The sequence below is a fragment of the Haliotis asinina genome, chromosome 2 (genome assembly GCF_037392515.1).
Source record: "Haliotis asinina isolate JCU_RB_2024 chromosome 2, JCU_Hal_asi_v2, whole genome shotgun sequence".
In the NCBI taxonomy this organism is placed as follows: domain Eukaryota; kingdom Metazoa; phylum Mollusca; class Gastropoda; order Lepetellida; family Haliotidae; genus Haliotis; species Haliotis asinina.
In genome coordinates this window covers 81,514,762-81,535,353 of record NC_090281.1, presented here as the reverse complement: position 1 = coordinate 81,535,353, position 20,592 = coordinate 81,514,762, and the positions used below count along the sequence as shown (strand labels likewise).

At 37.9% G+C, this 20,592-nt stretch overlaps 2 protein-coding genes across 2 annotated transcripts in view; both read left to right on the top strand.

The window, feature by feature from the left end:
• LOC137274430 (putative Ras-related protein Rab-33) overlaps window positions 1–20,592 on the top strand; it is a 107,934-nt gene that overhangs the window by 36,957 nt on the left and 50,385 nt on the right. The gene's annotated exons all lie outside the window — the stretch shown is intronic.
• Window positions 25–18,669, top strand: LOC137274422 (ras-related protein Rab-30-like). Its single transcript, XM_067807594.1, has 5 exons — window positions 25–213; window positions 1,400–1,513; window positions 2,234–2,317; window positions 9,604–9,787; window positions 10,230–18,669. Exons 2-5 carry the CDS (start codon window positions 1,427–1,429, stop codon window positions 10,478–10,480), a joined length of 606 nt encoding a protein of 201 aa, XP_067663695.1. The 5' UTR covers window positions 25–213; window positions 1,400–1,426; the 3' UTR covers window positions 10,481–18,669.

The following is a 20,592-nucleotide window of genomic DNA, read 5'->3' as shown; positions in this document are numbered from 1 at the left end:
AATCGTCGCCGACTTTACAAAAACGGTCTCATGACGTCATCTACATCCTATTTACTTCCTTCAACTGTAATGTCGACCAACTCCACGTCTTATGTTATTGTGTCAGCAATGAGTACAATTCTGTTGTAAGGTTATTGCTCATAAGTGTTAGTCTATATAGCTTGGCACAAACATAATTCCAGTGTAGACTGCGAGCTTTACAGAGACTGAAGGGTAAATATAGCTGAAATAGATTCAGATTTACTGCAAAACATCTCATTTGATTGGTGGAAAAAAGTGCGTTCTGACAGAACTGTTGTTATTCTGAACTATTGCTTATGTGAATATGACTTTTGTAATTATTTCTTATTCAGATTGTGATAGTGTCAGTTCCAGCCTTTGCTTAAAACTCCGAAATTGAAAAACCTAAATAACAATTCCCGTTGTTTTATAAATTCGTCTTTTTTTCCAAAGATTATTATATTTCATTAAGAGAGTGATTGAATATTACATTGGAATGAACTGAAGTAATTGTCTGTGTAGCAATAAGATCGGTCTAGTGTTTTGGGTAACTTGTAAATCACCAGTAACATCACTCTGTTGTCTTGCTAGGTCTGCTGGCAGTTTTGCAGGCATTCTGCAAGAAATCCCAGGGGATGTTCTGCAGATATGTCCAGTCCCAAGGATTTGCTATAGAATGGCCCTGGCATTTTCTTAGGAATAGTCCTTGACTTTGCTCTATCTTACATGTAATTTGTCTTGCTAGTACTGAATTTTGTCGTAGAATATCCCCGTATTGAAAACTTACAATATTCTGTGCCAATACACGGATGCGAACCTGCAATTCTTCACTTAGTATATTGTGGTTTATCCGCTAGGCTCCGAAACATCACTATGAAGAATGTGTTTGTTTGTCAGCATGTGTTGGTATAATGAGGATTTTACACAAACAGGCATATTTGTTGGGTTTTATCAGTGATAAAAATATATTATTATCTTCTTGGTACAGCTTATATCCGACAAATAATATTTTAGTGTCACTGTGGATGCAAATGGCATCCTATCAACTGCCAGTTCATTATCAACAGGAGGGGAAAAGCTCATGGCACTGCTTTGCTCTTGGATGAAATGCAAGACTTCAAAGTCTGTTTCCCTTGACTTTATGGCACAACAAAATTGCAGTGCATTAGTACCCTGCATGGAACTGAGATATTGCATTTCGTTTTTTAGGATGCTCCATTAAAACATGACCAGCAAACAAGAATGACCTGTCACATCAATTGCCTCATTCTCTTGATTCATTTGTTCAGTGACTATCATTGATTTCTATTACAATATGGATTTTGTGGAAAATATGCTTTTCACTATCACCAAGCAGCAATTTCTTACTGAATATGTCTTTTAATATATTTAATTTCAGAAAACTGCTGCATAACATCTGTCACACATGGAAGACTACAAATATCTGTTTAAGGTTGTTCTCATTGGTAATGCTGGTGTTGGCAAAACATGCTTAGTACGGAGATTTACTCAGGTGAGTTTCTTATTCTCAGTCTTTTCAAATGTTTATTGTATATATGAAATCCCATATGTTGGTCCAGTTATGTGAAGTGCAGTGCCCTTATTTGGATAGATTCACATGTTTCATGTAAGTACATTTCTAGTCTTGAAATATAACCAGGGCACTGGGGTAGCCTAGTGGTTGAAGTGTGTGCTTGTCTCACTGAAGATCTGGTTTGATTCCCTACATGGGTAGAATGTGTGAGATTGATATTGTTGGAATATTGCTAAAAGCGGTATAAATCAAACAATACTTCCTGCTACATAACATGATAGATTACTTATGGCAGGTGTGTGTGTCATAAGGTGAGTAAATTGTTGGAATGAAGGATATGTTCAATGTTGTCATGGATATTTTATGCACCATCTTCTTTCTAAGCATCAAGCATCTGAATCCTATAATGTAGGTCAACAACAGGATATTTGTGTTCTTAAATGGTTTTCTCACACAGTGTCAAATAGTAGTGGTAAAGGAATTAAGCCTAGTATTTTAAGAAGCTGTCAAATTTGTGGCATTTGAAGTTCACAACAGAATCACAGTCCATAGTTTTTACCTTTCCTTGCCTTTACAGTATGATTCCTCTTGTCAAATGCTGAATATGAGCACCTGTTGATGACAGCACCCTGATTCCTCAGTATGTACAATAGTTTGATTGTCCAGTTAGTCTAAATGACCAGACTGTATCTCTTTCAGGGTTTGTTCCCTCCGGGGCAGGGTGCCACCATAGGCGTGGACTTCATGATAAAAACAGTGGAAGTGGAAGGAGAGAAAGTCAAGGTAAATGTTCAGTAATCTGTTGTTCAGTGTTGGATTTAGTCTTGTAGTGGTGGTAAACCTGGAAGTTAATGCCATCAGTTGCACTGAATTGTCTGGTCAGGACTCCGTTATTTACAGACTACTGCCTTATAGCTTGAATATTGCTGAGTGCATTGTTAAACAGAGTAGAACTGATCAGGGACTAATCACAAATTCCAGGCTAATGATCTTTGCAGGTATTTGTAAGAAAGCAATGGTTATTTGTGGGGAAGTAGATGTGTTCAATAGAAGTCGCTTACTCAAAGTCATAGTATAACATATTTTTATTTAAAATGAGCTGGTATTTCGACTTCAGATTTTGGATTGTCACTGAAATTTGGTACAGACAGTTCCATATGTTATCCTCTAGCAGGCCTTGACAAATGCCTGCTTCTTTCATCAGTATATACTTTCTCACCTTTTAGAGGTGATAAAGATATAATGATACATTGAATAATGGTATGGTCTGGTCTTGATTCAAGTTATTCATGCGTGTCTGTAAACAAAGGAAAGTTCAGATGGGTTATGGTGATACTTCTTGCATATTTTATGTAAAACAACTTTCAGTTATTTCACTGTAATGGACATAAGAAATGAGCATGGACTATGCATGTTCTCATGTGGAAGGACCTTTGAAGGTCCCAGGGTAGAATAGGCCTTCATCAACCCATGCTTACCATAAAAGGCAACTATGCTTGTTGAAAGAGGCAACTAACGGGATCAGGTGGTCAGACTCGCTGACTTGGTTGCCACATGTCATCGGTTCCCAGTTGCGCAGATCGATGCTCATGTTGACTGGATTATTTGCAAACCACCGCCATATAGCTGGAATATTGCTGTGTGCGGTGTAAAACTAAACTCACTCACTCACTCTGATGTGGAAGAGGTTAAAGTCTTTGCTCATCATGCCAAAGACCTTGGTTTTGATTCCCCCACATGGGTACAATGTGAGAAGTCCATTCCTGGTGTACCCCACCGTGATATTGTTGGAAAATTGCTAAAAGTGGTGTAAATCATACTCACTCATCCTCATGTGGAACTACTAATGATCTTCCATATTGCGATTCCTAGTTAAAATATGTCCCCAGTAACTTTCTGGCATACTAAATTTAAAACATCTTTAGTCATTTCACTCAAAAGGATGTAAGAAACAAAACTGTGACTGTGGTTGCAAAAGGGAAGCAACTCCATAAAGTGAGTTGCGCAACTCTAGTATAAACGTTTATATGTGGAAGTACCTAGTAGGGATTTCTTGCAGTTTGCAAAATAGCCACTGGCCTGATAGCCTGTTGCTAGTAAATTTCCAGTGGGGCCAGAAAGTCTGGGCATTTTTTGTGGGTTATTTTGTAAATATATCACTGTCTACTATTTGTTATTAATGTTAAAGGTCACATGCAACCAAAAAATCAAAGATAATTAAAACACAATTATCACTTATTCATGACATATAATATACATTGCTACTTGTAAAAAAACAAATAAACAAAAATATAAGTGTGCAATCGCGATTCAAAAGTGCAATATTTTGTACTTAAGCTTACTTTCCTCGAAACGAAACCCTCGGGAGACCGAACCCAGTCTTAGCGGGTGGGTGTGCGCTCAAGGGTAATGACGACCTCCAATTTGCTGATTCATTTGCTGATACGCAAAGGGCTCATTTGTGTGTACAGAAAGATGATCTGTTTGATGGGCATTTAAGACGTATGTAAGATTCTTCATGGGTAACAATTTCTTTTATTGTAATTGATGTGTCGTTTCAGTATGGATTCATATACCATTGTCAAACAAAATCATATAAACTAAAAGAAGCTGTTATCCATAAAGAATGTATACAGAGATGTTGGGTTTTGTAAATACATATTCACTGAATTTGTATTCGATCCAATCAAAAATCATCTGAGTAGAGATGGTGAACTACTGCGTGGCTGGAAACTGTCATTTGTCCAAGTACAAAGCAGGACTTGAAACTGACAAGAGTTTTGCACCAGTTTCCGTCAGATCCAGTCATCCGAGAAAAATGGATGTAGTTTGATTGCAACCCACAGACATGAAAACATGTCATGTGTACAAGTATCACACCTACCTCATTACATAATGTTGCATTTTGTTTATGGCGTATAGCCTGATAGGTGTTAAGTTCAAATTGCATGTGGTCAATGATTGAAGCTGTGTATTGCATATTGTCTTTAGCAGACAGGCAGGCAGACATATGGGTGTCAATAAACCAGACATTGACCTTTCTCTGTGACAGAGGCTGTTTACCACAATCAACAAGTTCTTTTTGTAACGATGAGATTATTTATTTGTTTGTTTACACAACCAAGATTAGACTACTGCTCACGACCTCATACTCCAGGCATGCATTCTGTTTGAAGCTCCGCGAACCCATTCACTGCACATGCACTATGGGCGCAGCACAGCACAACTGTTGAAACCACTTTTTCCCCCAGCACTGGTGGAAATTTAGTGAATCGTTTTAACTCTGATTTTGCAGGTTTTTTTTCTTTCATCACATATTTTTTTCAACTTTATAGGTTGAATTGGCATTTTTGATGATTTGTTTCGGTAAGTGCATACCGAAAGGTATAAGAATCTACAAAGTTGTATTTTATGTTGCATGTGACCTTTAAGTTATAACACACTTTTAAGTCATGAAGGATGGAAGGATGGAAATGCTCATGATAATAGCAGCTTTAAGATGACTTAATCAAGTTATTTGAGCTTAAACAGAATATGTTAGCTATTCAGACATAAATTTTCTTACTTGTTATGAATGGAATTTTACCTTTTTGTAATCTTCTGCTTAATTTCTTTATTCATGTTTTGGGCTGGTGAATTATTTTATGGGCAAGTAACTTTCAGGCGTAGCAAGCCCAACTGGCTAGCAAAATTTGGAAATTATTTTGCACACTGGGTGCAAGGATCAACTTCTTGTACAGAAAATGATTTTGGAAGAGGCTAAAACATATCATCGCAACCTCTCCATGTGCTGGATAGACTACAAAAAGGCATATGACTCTGTCCCTCACGAATGGATTCTGAAGTCTCTTCAGTGTATTGACCTCCCTGAGCGACTACTTGATTTACTCAAGTCTTTAATGAGTTGCTGGTCGACTCAACTTGAGATGTACTCGCAAGGGCAGTTGCAGACTTCGGAATCTATTCCAATCAGAAATGGAATATTTCAGGGGGACTCCTTCAGTCCTTTGCTTTTTTGTCTGTCACTAAATCCTTTGAGTTTTCTGCTCAACAGGGAGGAAGGGTACCATCCCGGACCTCCTCAGCACAGATCCCCAACACCTCTTACTCATCTCCTCTATATGGATGACATCGAGCTCCTTGCCAAAGGAGATACCAATTTGAAAGAACAGGTTCTCCTTGTCGAGTCCTTCTCTGATGATATTGGCATGACATTTGAACTTGACAAATGTAATACTCTTCATTTGAAATGTGGCAAGGTAACTAATGATGGATCAGTCAAGTTACAAGGGGGAGGAGTTATTGAGCATCTTGTGGAAGATAAGGGCTACACCTATCTAGGAATGCAAGTTCGAGACAAGCTCCAGAATGCCCAGATTCAAGATGAACTTCGGGCCGAGTATAAATCTTGTTTAAAGAAAATCTGGAGCTCAGAGCTAAATGCTCGAAACAAGGTCAAAGCCACCAATACTTTTGCTGTGCCAGTCCTCTCCTATTCCTTTGGAGTGGTTGATTGGACAAACCAAGACATCCAGGGTCTTGACCGCCTGACCAGAAGGATCATGTCTGATAACAGAGCAGACCACTCTCGTTCCTCTCTTAATCGTTTATACATGCCAATCAATTCGGGAGGTCGGGGTTTAATTAATGTGGAAGCTCTTCATGACAGTGTTTTATTGTGTACTTTTGCACATATTTATTTAGCGGATGATCCTCTGGTGATGCATGTCAAGACTCACGATGAAAGCAAGGAATTCCACAGCTTTTTTAAGCGTGCCAAGGTTGTTGGACACAATCTGAAATTTGAAGTTGATTTTGCTCATGGTGATGTACTGCTGGACGATACAGCGATGGGAGTAAACCAGGTGAAGTCCTTTACCAAATCTGCCCAGAGTCGGTCCTTTGTGGAGAAGCTTTCTGAGAAGCCATTGCATCGCGTGTACATGCAGTGTGTGGAACCGAACAGCAATCCAACTGACTCCTTCGCCTGGATGAAGTCGGCTGGTCTCAAATGTGAAACTGAGGGCTTCCTTTTTCCTGCTCAGGACCAGTCACTTCCCACTCGCAATCGCCAGAATGTTATTCTTAAAGAAAATATCAATATGAAATGTCGTCTTTGCAATGAATTCACAGAGACTGTCCAACACCTTGTCAGTGGATGCCCTTCCTTGGCACAAACAGCATATCTTTAAAGACATGATGGCATGGCTCTATCGTCTCCGCCATGCCTGTGGCTTTGACTCCGAGGTCCATCCATGGTACGACCCTGAACATGTCCAGGGTGTCCTGGAAAATGATGCTTTTAAACTTCTCTGGAATAGGCCAATATACAGCCTGAGACGAATTCCTGCCAACAAACCTGATCTTGTTCTTTTTGATAAAACTAATGAAATTATTTATATCATAGAATTTTCTGTCCCTTTTGACAGCAATGTGATTGGCAAGATTCAGGAAAAGCATGATAAATATGCAGACCTCGCCTTTGAAATGTCTCGCCTGCATCCCAAGTACATTGTCGTCAGGTTCCCCATTGTTCTCGGTGCCCTTGGTTTGGTACCTCCTGATCTCTTGGCGCAGATCAGGAGAGTGCCTGGGTTCTCCACCAGGAGCACAGCCCTTCGGACCATCTGGGTAATGCAGAAGGCTGCAGTGTTAGGGAGCCTCCCTATTCTCCGAAAAGTTCTTGGTGGGTTCGACTAGGCAGTGTTTTCTGGAAGAAGTCCCATTCGCTGTCTGGGCTGTGTGTAGAGGGGGTGAGGGCCCTGAGCTGATGATGAGCCTTACTGGCCTGACTATGCCAGGATCAACCAAACCCTCTCTGCTGCATTTCAATCTTAATCTGTAAATAATAATAATAATCTTTGCCCCAAGAATCCAACTTGATGCTGCTCTCCAGTGTTACATTATTACCTTGATGGAATTGTACTTACAAAGCTACTACTAAGGGCTTAGTGCGACTGTATAGGTCAGTACATCTGCTCAAGAGTTGGGTGGATGGGTGGACTGAGTGCAATGTGGACAAAGTGCCTTGCCCAAGAATACAATACAGAAGGAGACCCAGGACACAGATGTTGGTGTCTACACTGGGATTTGGATCGATGCCTTTGAGAGGGAAGCGTGCTAACCACTTCACCACTGTGCTCTATTATGTCCCCATTAAGTTATGCTTTAGGCGAAGCTATGGGTCTGTTTCTTATCCCCCCAACATTTAATGGGGGGGAATATGGTTAACGCCTCGTCTGTCAGTCAGTCCGTCCATCCATAATCGTTTTGTTTCCAAAGCATAACTCAAGAACCGATCAATATTTTTAGACCCAAATTGGTAGATAAAAGAAACTGAACCTATGGTTGTGCCTTTTGCTATTTACAGTTTTTATTTTTTTAACTCTTTTCCATGGAACGTTTTGGCCTTACTCTAATTGGAGGTGTGGGCTTTGTTTCTGGAGCATACCTTACAACTTGAAAATTTTCTAATATCTTTCAGCAAAACTTGGTAGATAGTAGAGGCAGACCACAAAGTGGTACCTTTTGCTATTTGCAGATTTTGTCATTTTTAATCCTCCTGCCCTGTGAAGGTCCCGGGGTAGAATGGGCCTTCAGCAACCCATGCTTGCCATAAAAGGGTGTAATGTTGTTGATCACTGGATTGTCTGGTCCAGACTCGATTATTTACAGACCGTCGCCATATAGCTGGAATATTGCTAAGTGCGATGTAAAACTAAACTCACTCACTCATTTAATTTTCCTAGTTTCCATGGAAACAATTTGGACTTAAGTCTCTAAAGGGAAGGATGGGATTCGTTTGCAGAGCACAACATTTTATATCTTTCAACAAATCTTGGCAGATATATGACACAGATCTTGAAGTGGTGCCTCTTGCTGTTTACATATAATATTATGGCATTTATATTTTTCATGATTTCCATGGAAATGATTCAAACTTAGTCTAGAAAGCATCTAGTAACTGTCAGATGATTTGTCCTTTCAAATATGTGGTAAACTTAGTCTCAATGTATTTCGTTACACTCCACCACTGAGTCTAACAAAACCTAGTGGAAGGTTGCATCAGGTAACCTTTGAGCGACCAATGACCATCCAACCAAACGAGAGATGATTAAATAGATTTAACCAATCAGACAACGGCTACTATTTAGGGATCGGAGGGATTCAGGTCACTGACACAGATCTCTCCACATACAACCCATGAAGGTCCCAGGGTAGAATAGGCCTTCAGCAACCCATGCTTGCCAAAAAAGGCGACTATGCTTGTCGTAAGAGGCGACTAACGGGACTTGGTTGACACATGTCATCGGTTCCCAATTGCACAGATCGATGCTCATGCTGTTGATCATTGGATTGTCTAGTCCAGACTCTATTATTTACAGACTGCTGCCATATAGCTGGAATATTGCTGAGTGCTGTGTAAAACTAAACTCACTCACTCCCCACATACAAAAATCAGCATATAACACAATTATTTGACCTGCAGTATATACGCTTTTGGGTTTCTGTTGACATGGTTACCATTAGCTAATATTTCCGCAAGATGACATCCTTGAATATTGCCAAAAACACTGTTTTCAGCGACTGTTTACTCACTGTTGTCATGGTTGTATGTACACCGTGTGCATCACCCAGAAGCGAGCATACGCTAAATAGCCTTCAGAATCATTTGGGTACGAACCTTTTCGAGATAAAAATTCAAAAGGTATTTCGCAATTTGGTAATCTGTGTTCTGATTGGTCAATCTCGAAGGTTACCTGACGTGACCTCCCTTAAGGTTTTGTTAGACTCAGTTGTGGAGTGTAACGAAAAGTACTGAGGATAAGTTTACTTGGACTGGGGCATATGTCATCTTCTGATGACTCTTGTTAGAATTGTTGTCCTGATCATGGTTCACAATATTATACACAATATCAAATGGTCGGCTGTCATATAACTGGAATATACTAAGTGTGAAGTAAAAACAACTCCCGGTTGTGTCAGATGCTCACAGTGTCTCTGTATTCAAGTGTATATTCTACTGTGAGAACTATATCCAATGTGTTATTATTGCTTCATGTTTTCAGCTGCAGATCTGGGATACTGCAGGCCAGGAGAGATTCCGCTCCATCACCCAGAGTTACTATCATTCTGCCAATGCTCTTATTCTGGTGTATGATGTCTGCTGTCAGACGTCATTTGAGAGCTTGCCTCAGTGGCTGCGAGAGATTGAGATGTATGCCAGTACTAAGGTCCTTGCTTATCTAGTCGGTGAGTTCACAGAACAGAACACGGTCATCCAGAACCTTTTAACATCAATCTAAATGTCAGCCGTAATGACCATGCAACTAATATGATTCAAACTGATTTTTTATTGTTATATATATGGTTTTTGGGGGGTGGGGGGGTTTGGTATAACTCTAAGGGTGGGTGGCAGGGGGGCTGGCCATTTTGTTTAGGGGGTGTAAGGATTTCATCAATTTTGTACAGATGTGCTAGGGGGGTGTCATTGTACATGACATGCAGGGTGGGGTGTTCACTTACTTTGTATATCAATTTTAAGGGGAATAATTCACATTCTACATGCTTTTCCATAAAAATCATCATCACACTTGCCACGAATTATATTAACAGTCCATAAAAATTCTTGGTAGTAAAACTTTCTACCCCCAAATCCTGCATAAAAGTTTTTAGTCTGGACCATTATTTTCAGGAAATAAGACAGATCAGATAAATAAGAGAGAGCTGCCTACACACGTTGGCCAACAGTTTTCTGAGAGATACGAAATGAAATTCATGGAAACATCTGCCAAAGAAGCTGATAACGTGGAGAAGTTGTTCATGGACATTGCCAGAGATTTGACAAAACAAGCCCGTGAGCACGACCTGAAGCCAGAGGTCCATAAACCCTTCCCCTCTGGAGGTTCTACACCAATATCAACCTTCAGCTGCTGCAAGATCTGAACACCCTTTCCAGCATAGTGGACTCTGCCTTTACTGCAATGGAACATGCCACTGTGAGCATAAGAGGTGATATAACAGGTGGAAGGTACTCACAGCTCATGTTAGAACAGGAAACTTTGTGCTAAGAATTTCATTATATCATGTGACAGATTAGGTGGTTAAGGTACAGAGAAACATTTGACCTGTATCTGTAATTATTGTGTAATGCACATATTTACACTATATTCATAGGTAGACTCTTCAGTCGTGTCTGATAATTTACTGTGTTGATGGTGATGCTGAAAATAGCAACAGTGGTATTCCAACACTTAAGCCTCTCAGATGTCTTGAACTTTTGTTGATCTTTTGTCTCTTTATTATATAAAAATAATGAAATATGTTTACCTTCAGAACATTCTTTTCTTAATTTTGAACAGTTTCTACCATATAAATACGAAACATCTCTAGAAAGGTTACTAACTGTGTGGGTTATAGACCGTTAAGTATTTTCAGTGGAGACTCCCTCGCTTCCTTCCAGAGATTCATTTGCATTTACTAATAGATGATTTATACATAAAAAAAGAATTTCTGTTAACAAATTAATTCAGTCATAGAAATATGTTTATGTATTTTATCCTGAGAATCGGGCGACTTTTTGTTGCTTCAACTCGACCCAACATAAGAGTTAATCTGAGTATTTTCAACAAACATTGATTGAAATACACAAAATTTCTGCATCAGGGAAACCCTGACTAATGGCCTGGTTTGGCTGTGAATCTCTTTCCAAGGTAATCACTTTCCTTCTAATATGTCACATGTCCTTGTCCCTGTGAGAGCTAAACCCTGGTGATAACGTTTCTGTGTTCTAGTCGGTGCTGCCTATAGGAAGATGTTACGGTCAAGCATTTATTTTTTAACACCCAGTCTTTAAAAAGACTTCCCTGACAGCAGAAGCTTTATTGTAATGTACAAAAACACATTTGTAATTTTTGCATAGTTTCACTTTTAGACGCAAATTGTCTTTAAATGTATGTATCTTTTTGTGTAAGATTTTGAAATGTTGCTAGCAGGTGTATGTCTTTTGAAAGTTTTGAGCAGCTTCCAAGTAAGTCATCTTTAGGTTGACAAGTGTATATTAACTGTAAACATGTTATGAATGAAGTGCGTTGTATTACTGTTCATTTGAATTTTTTGTAAGCCAACAGTATTGATTGTGGTGTTATTATCCCACCAAGCGAGGGAATATTTACTTGTTGTATGCAGTATTTCTGGCAGTAGCATTGGTATGTGTGTTTAACAATGTTACCATGGTGATGCATCAGTTGATGAGGTTCTTTGTGAGTACTATGATGTAGAACACTCATGATGATCATAGGCAAATTATTGAAACCGAGTCTCACACAACCTTTTATTGTTATTACTGTTATTTCTATTTAATTATGTATGCCAAATATTAATGTTACCTAGTCGGATATTAAACAGATCTTGATTAATTATCCATGTTCTTGGCCTGCTTGTGCAATGTTATTGTTTGCAATGTCATAAGTTAGACATGTAACCTGTTTAACACTTGAGTATTTAACAGTGTTTGCTCATCCTCAAAGAATACTCATATTGAAAAGTGATCAAATATGCATATCTTTTTTGTATGATCGATTTTACATATTACTTCTCTCTTTTTTTAAGCAAAAAAAAATCAAACATGCCTTTGAGATATAACAAATCTTGTGGAAGCATACAAATATTGATGGTTTGAGTTATTTCATGACTATGAATAGTATGATGGCACCCATGTTATGTGACTATCGAAATCAGGGTTTTACACCAAAACCCCCCAAAAATGTGTAAAGTATAAACAAATGTATTTAGTGGATGCAATGAAATGTACTGTGTGCCAAGAGACACATAGTGATATTCTGTCAAACAAGTTCGTGACAAGAAATGTAAGGTCCTCTAATTAATATAATCATCAAATATGATAGTATCGACTACAACACTGTTTGGTGACTTTACTGGTACCTTAAGTTACCAGATTGTTATTGGGAGTCCCTGGGACACTTTTTTGTAAAACCTTTGTACAGTAGGATTATTTGGTTTTAATTAGTTTATGAATTGCATTTATAAATCTATGTAGATCCAGAAACTTCACTGAGATCAGGAAGGAGTGGTCTGAAAATACACTAACCATACAGTCTGTTGTTTTCTTAGATATTATACTGATGTTAGATGTTAAGGGATCATTAGTGGTGGTGCTTTATAATTTTGCCTGTGCCAAGAACCCATCTACAAACATGCTCAATTTTAACATGGATTTGGCTTTGCTTGTTATTGGACTAAAGGTTTTAGGCTGGACCCTTCCCAGTGATCTTATGACTAATTGTTGTAAATCTGTTAAATTATAGATGTTACATTCATCATAGTTCTAAAGTCCCTTTATGAGAGAGAACACTGGTTGCGATTCACTGCTAGTCTTCTTCAATGATGAGAATTGAGTCCCTTGGTCCCATTCCATTAATCAGTCTTAGTGCTAAAGTGCTCAGCATGTAGCTCACACTGACAGCAATCAAAACACTTTCAATTAGTGTGATGTTGAAACAAAGTTTTTATCTTTGTCAAGAGTAGCTGTCGACCTTCAGAGCCTGACTTCAATCAAAAATACAGTCATTAACGCACAAACTGAAGGAACAATAGTAAATAATGTGTTTTTGAGTTAGTAGCCATGATAATATAGTTGACAAAGGTGACTATGTTGTCAACCATTATTTTGATAAACCTGGCTACATGTTAATCTTCCAAACAATTTCTTGGCGTCATCTCCTAATTACAAACAAACTGCTTGAAGACATCTTGTTCCTACAATTTACCTCATACACAAATAGAAATATCAGTCTTTTTTTCAGCATTTTCTCTAACATGAATATATTAACATCAGCACCTCACTTGTAGCCTGATTTTTTTGTAATTTTGTTTACCATGGTGATAATCTTGGTTTCCTACCCTGTTTATATTGTACTGATGAGCGACCATGCCAGCCCTCAGCTTAATGAAGTGCAGTATCGACTTGGTGGAATTTACAGAAATGTTTGTTTTTGTATTAGTACAACTTTATAATCTGTATTTGGAAATGTAGAAACTTATATCTATGTGCTGGACTGAAAATATATTAAAATGAAGTGCTATATTCAGTTCCCATTTTGAATAAAAAATATTGATTTATTATGAGATGTATTGTGCCAACATCTTCACCATAGTGCTAGTGTTTTGTTTCCGTTTTGGATTTTGACTCATTTATCTTCAATTCTCTTTGTGAAGCTAACACCATATGGTCTTCATATAGTAAAGCATGACTTGACACATTGACTGTCTATCACAAGTATACTCATAGTATCAGTTCTAGTAGAAGTTGCCAGTATGAGTTATCTTGTAGTGGCAACAGTGGTATTTTAAAACAAGTTTTACATGTTGGTGAAATAATCATAAAAAAGCAAATGGTTCCTGGTGTTCTTTGTTACTGCCAGGTTGCTTCTTTGGTCTATTTGGCATGTGAAACATGTTTTAAAATACTACTGAGGTAGCTACAAGATAATCGTAGTGTTAGTCGACCTGTTGATACAGACTGTTGATCCGAGTATCAATGAGATGTGATTTGTATCAGAGACTGCTCAGTTGGTAGATTGATTGTAGTAGTTGATGTATATCTATTTGCCATCAGAATATTTTGTTTGGGTTATGTGACAGGAAGAAGGGGACCTATCAAGGTGCAGCATTTCAAAAACAAAAAAAAAGGCATCTCTTGAGCCAGTATTAAACACAGTGTAAATTTAAATGGATGCGTACCTCTAAGTAAATGATATTATATGTTTGTTGTACCAGTTGAGCACAGACTCAAAGAGACTAAGGTTTAACCATGTGTCTTTTCCAATAACATTTATTGGATTTCCATCTCATTCAAATACCAATGCCAAGCCTGAGATTATTGTTTTTCTAGTCTTTACTTCTTTTTGTTACATTGATGACCTCAGGGTGTGAAAATTTTGTGTTAAGTAGCAAGATGACAACTTGTCTTAAGGTGCTGTTTTCTGTAGGACCCAGTGACATTCATGACATTGATTATCCTGAATGGATAATCCTTCAGCTTATAAGGTACAGTTAGGGATTATATCTTCATTGTCTGATTTTGACACATGCCGGTATATATGTAGATATACTGCTTCTTTGTCTGGATTAGATTACCTGTGGGATCATTTTTTTCCATGAACCTGAACTTCTTACACTAAAGCTTTGAAAGGAAAAGACAAGTCTATTTAGTGGTATAATTTGGTTATGATTTTAGTTTTATTTTTTGTTCATTAATGGTATCTAGGAGGCGAAATAAAATTCTGTATATGTTTCTATTTAAAAGTGGGTGAGAAGTGACAATATTATTTGCTATATCCTGCAGTAAGGTGTAGGTAATTACAAATGGACTAATCACTCTCATGACTAAGTGCAGCAGTGTCTTGCTTATTTTACTGGGCTTCCAGTTTTGATGTGTATTCCCCAAATGAGTATGACGAGCACACTCATCCATTACCTGGTGAAATAATACCAACGGGCAAGAAACTAGGCACTCTTACACACATGTATTTATTATCATTACTGACGGTGGGGTAGCCTAATGGTTAAAGCGTTCGCTCAAAGACCCAGGTTCGATTCCCCTCATGGGTACAATGTGTGAAGTCCATTTCTGGTGTCCCCCACCATGATATTGCTAGAGCATTGCTGAAGGCGGCATAAAACAAAACTCATTCATTACAGTAAGTGTAAGGTAACCTACGTTTATATAAACCAAGCAGTCACAACAATTCAACCCACAACAAAGTAACCAGATTGTATTTCAAACCTGTGTGATATGTTCTGAGTGCTTACTAAATCAGACCACAATCACTAAATTGCTGTGTATGAAAATAGGTCATATAAAATATCAATCTTTTTGTCATATCCTGACTAAGATTACTACTACCACAAGTATTAAGCATTCCTAAATTTTCTTTATTTCTTTCAAGAAACAAAGTACTTTGTTCTAATATTGTTAAAAGGCAGATGTTTGTTCTTTGAAAACCAAATCTGTTTGCCTGTTGCCAGGATAGTGACCCAGTTGAAAGTTTCAGAGCAAAGTGTTACAAAGATGCAGCAGCAGACGTGTTCCATTTACATTTTTAAATTAGAATAGTTTGTTATTGTATTTATGGACAGACATATTGTAGTATGGTGAAAACAAGTACAATCAAAAGTGCTGCAGTTGAAAATGTCTTTACATGAGTTTTGTGTATTTAACAAACACTAATTAATTTGAGATCAAAACTGAATAAAGTTTGCCTGTATTTTATTTTGTACCTATTGTTATTTAGACTGTGAAACAGGTAAATCTGAAACTGAATATGTTTCGACTTCATACTTAAAAGAATGTAAACGGAGAATTATAACTATGGTAGTTTTTGTTGATGTTAGTTCACAACCAGCTTCTTATGTATGTAGTACTAGTTCCCTCTTTATTATATTACATGTGTATTGTTTTGTAATTAGCAGATTTAGACAATGACATATATGTCATAATAGACATATTTTTAAAGATGACAGAGACCTCAGGAGAGTGACACTGTGGATTATTTGTGTTTTGTATGCTATGAAAGTAAAGATGTTAATACATTGTACAGTGACGTAGTCAGTTCCTTTGTTATATGTATATTGAACCTCACTCAAGCACCTGTCTTACATTCAGTGCACATCCAAATTTAAATATTTTTTAAAACAAATCTGCAAGGTGTGCCTCAGTCTGTGATAAATTTGTGTAGATATTCTAGTCCCACCTGAGCTATTTTTTGTGTATTCATTTTCTGAAACGTCCACTTTTAAATCTGACAGTGTTGTTATTTTGTAGCCCGTTTCTAGGACCTATTATTTGCAATGTCAAGACGCAATAGTAATATGATGCTGTATGTGTATTGTGTATCTTCATTGTATGTTTGTACTATTGGATTTGGGGTAGACCATCTTGAGAAATTCTGTGCAGTCCCTTGGTTGGTTGGTTGGTTGGTTGGTTGGTTGGTTGGTTGGTTGGTTGGTTGGTTGTTTAGTTGGTTGTTTAATGTCACACTCAGCAATATTTCAGCTCTTTTACAGCAGTCTGTAAGTAATCAAGCCTGGGCCAGACAATTTTGTGATAGTTCTTTTATATCAATACATGAACTTCCTATTTTTATGCCATAGTCTCAAGAGTAGACTAACATTCTACAAATTGGATGTTTACGCTGAGTTGATTTACATGTCCTATTACACATGTTTGACAGAGTACAGCTTAAATCTGGTTGAGTGACTCTTTGTTCTGAAACAACAGTAATCTAGACTTTCCAGCTATGTCAGACCACCATGGACTCCATAGCATGGCTTTATGATTTCTATTCCACTTATAGGTGGCCGACCTTTAGCTAAAAGTGATTCATAAGTAGCCACTGTAGCTAAAATGGAACAACAAGCAGCAAACTTTTAGCTGAAACTGACCAGTAGGTCTCTACACTGAAAACAATGAACTCAACTGGAAACTAAGGTGACTGCTACATTCTTTTTCTGAATATGGTTTACCAGATGTTAGTCCCAGCACTGTTTCTTACAATCAGTTTTGCTTCTTTATATGCATTTATAGAGGATTACTGTCTCCTATTGTTTTGTTTTATGTAATACTGTTTATTTTGTACCGTTAAGTCATTCTTGCTCAAGGCAGATATATGTGCTTTTTGTAGTTCTAGATTATTATAGTCATGGTGTATCATAACATTGATGTTTAGCTGAACACATCTGTCTGAATGGAACTCCAGTCTTGAAAGAAAGTGATTCCCTGCTGTAGAGATCTGAAATGATGTTCTCATGTTGTGAGCAGCTACTGACAAAAGTTATTTTCAGATCCTTTCATCTTACATAACTTGACAGACTTGTAGTAAGAAAGAATTATGTGATCCTAAACTCACTAGTATGTACTGATGCTAAATCCAAACAATTTAATCCTATGTGAAGACTCCAATCTGAAGTTGCATCAAGTGAAATGAGGAATCAACCAGTCTGCATCAAGGCTTATAACCTGGTATGTACCAACAGAGCTTTCAGGCCAGCACATCTGATTTCAATATCCCACACATATGTACATACAACATTCCAAAATGAAACATAAAGGTTTGTGCTATGTTTTATCAACTCTATTGTTTCAGGTGGCATCTTCACCTAGTATATTCAGAGTATGTTTGATGAAGGAAATATTTATGTTTTTGGTGGGTTTTCTTTTCTGAAATATAATTCCATGATAAGGCCAGACCAATTTTATTTCATGTTTTACTGATCCGCATGCCATTTTTTTTTCAAGAATAAGAAAAAAATTTAAATTAATTTTCCCAGCTCAAAAAATAAAATCCTAATGTTTTTATTGGCTAACAATGTAAACTCACAAGAAAATACTTTTTATGTTGTTGTTTTTTACCCATATTCACTTCATAAATTGCCAAAAGTAAAATACTTTGAGTATTTCAAAGGAATGTTACTTTGACTGGAAATTATATTTTTCTGCCAGCCTTAGAGGACAAAAATCCATAAAACAAGAAATAAAGTTGGTTTGGCCCAAAGATGGCAGAATTAAAACAGTTAATTTAGAAAGCTGATATCTTATTACTCAGATTTTAGATTTTGATGTCAAAATTTGCTCAGTCTCCACCTGATGTGACTTCAGTGAAGTGGTTTTAAAGAGGGTGCTGTATCATAGAAATAAATGGGTTGTGGAAAGCTCATCTATGTTTAACAAGGGCTTAGCAGTCCTATCAGATTAATTCATCAATATGTAAGAATCTCCACAGACTATATGCACTTCTATTGATGCAGGGAATCAACAACACTAGATATTTGAAATGTTTTTGCCGTAGATAATACTAGTAGTTTCTCTTTTAAATGCAGAACAGAGAGCTGCTGAGTAGGTTAAAGGAGTGACAAACCAAAGATATTTGATTTATGCAAACACTTATTTCTTGCCATCAGTTAGAGTCTGTGGGAAGTTAAAGTTTCAGTTGCTTGTAACCTGAATATATTTTGTCAAACTGAATTCCATAATTGTGATGTTCACAAGCCATTGCCCAGTGTATTCATTTATTGAGCATGATATAACATATATCAGAAATAAACATATACAATCACGTCTTGTTGGTTATGTCACAAGTCCACTGAATTTTGACCATGATTCTGAACTAATAGTGGCCTGCCTGTTTACATGCTACTTGGACCAGTCCCCAGACAAGGACTTCAGCTTGTCTGGCTTTGTGTGTTTCAGTCAGTTTGCAATAGGGACAGACAGTTGCTCCATCTCCTGGCCATGTCATAGCAGTTTGTTAAAGATGGCACTTTTTGTTACCCTGCCTGCTACCTACCTGTTATCTTGCCCCTACTTAAGGACTCCTACAGGCAATATACCATACACAACTAGACTCACTGGGTCTTGCATCCATTCATTGACTCACCTAGTCATTCACCTACACTTGTACTCACCAACTCACTCATCAACTCATAGACCCATCCTTATAACCATTTTCTGAGACTCATCCTCGCATGTACTTACCAAATCATGGAATCACAGTCACACACTTATGAACTCAAGGCTCTTGACATGTGACTTTTATAGTTAGTTAAGTCTCTGATCGGGTTGTTCACTGATATGTAATTTTTGATTGGCGTTATTTTTCATTCTCAACCTGAACGCAGAAGTGCCGCCCGGATGATGCCTTTGCACGTTTACTTTGAAATAAGTTCTTAGTTAACAGACAACTTGGAATTCAAAGAAGCTCTGTTCAATCCGAAGACGCCAGCAGAATTACCTCCCTTTGACCGGTCGCAGAACATTTATAAGGAATAAAATTCACATGTATAGCCTTCAAAGGCCCCTTAAAGATAGTAAGTAGTGCATGTACAGGTAACACCCAAAACATACTGGTAACTTCTGTACGAGTCATATCTGATCGAAATGTAAATTAATAAATAGAAATGACAGAAAGGTGTCAGAAACATATTCTGCTTTGATAATGTCAAAGGCAGACTTCAGACATTTCACATACATATATGCAAGCTAAACGGACAAAATTTGACAAAACCCTGAAGCTTCTGCAATGTAACACATAACAGAAAACATGTCGACTCAGTCACATTTGTGGTAACTATGGCAAGGTAACCAAAAAGGGGGAATCAATTCTTAGGGTCTCCAGCTTGTAACGGATGTGACCAAAGAGTATGGTAGAAATTATGCCTTTCAACTATTTCATGTGTTTTTATATAAATGTCACTTTTCATATAAGCAAACATAACACATACATTAAAATCTATACATATATAAAAGTGATAAATGTTACCATTGGGGATACACACTTTAACTGAAACAATATCATCCACAGACTATCGGAAATATGCTCGGTATGATGTCCATATTTGTCTCTAGTGTTAGAATGAAGTCGTTCTTAATATACAACGCAGTGCCAATGCGTCTCCACACTCTCATGCTACTATCCGTACATGATGTAGGAACCATCTGTGGTCTGACCAGTGGATCTGTCTCGAGGTCCAAAGATTCCAGGAACGTCAAGCAAAGACGTAACCTTTGATGTTCATTAGCCAGTGTTGGATGCGTGATGACCCTTCCGGGTCTGAAACCAAATGTCTTGAGGCGGGTACTCCGAGTATTTGTTGATAAACGTTTGTTGGGCACCCAGAGTTGCTTCAAACTAGAGATCGTGGCGAAGCGTGCATGCTTCACGCAACGGACCAGACAGCGATCTTCTTTTGGGGTGATCTTCCTGGCTGATCTGACCTGGGTTCGTTCAGTGATAGCGGCTGGATGCTGGTGTGTCCGGATATGTCTACGAATGACAAAGAGGCGGTAACCAAGCTGACGCCACATGGTCTTGAAGCATATGCCAGCTACATACATACCCACCCTTTGCCGTCTCAGTTTTAATAAATGTCATCCCATCCCTTTATCGTGAATGAGTGAAACGGATGGCAAGTTCACATATCTTATTTTTCAAGGGCCAGGCAGAGATAGTTCTTGTCATGATATGAGCGAGTAGCATGCT

Coding starts and splice junctions, on each gene's coding strand:
- LOC137274422 (XM_067807594.1), top strand. CDS start 1,427: ATGGAAGACTACAAATATCTGTTTAAGGTTGTTCTCATTGGTAATGCT. Junction 1,514..2,233: donor TAGTACGGAGATTTACTCAG/GTGAGTTTCTTA, acceptor TATCTCTTTCAG/GGTTTGTTCCCTCCGGGGCA. Junction 9,788..10,229: donor GGTCCTTGCTTATCTAGTCG/GTGAGTTCACAG, acceptor CATTATTTTCAG/GAAATAAGACAGATCAGATA.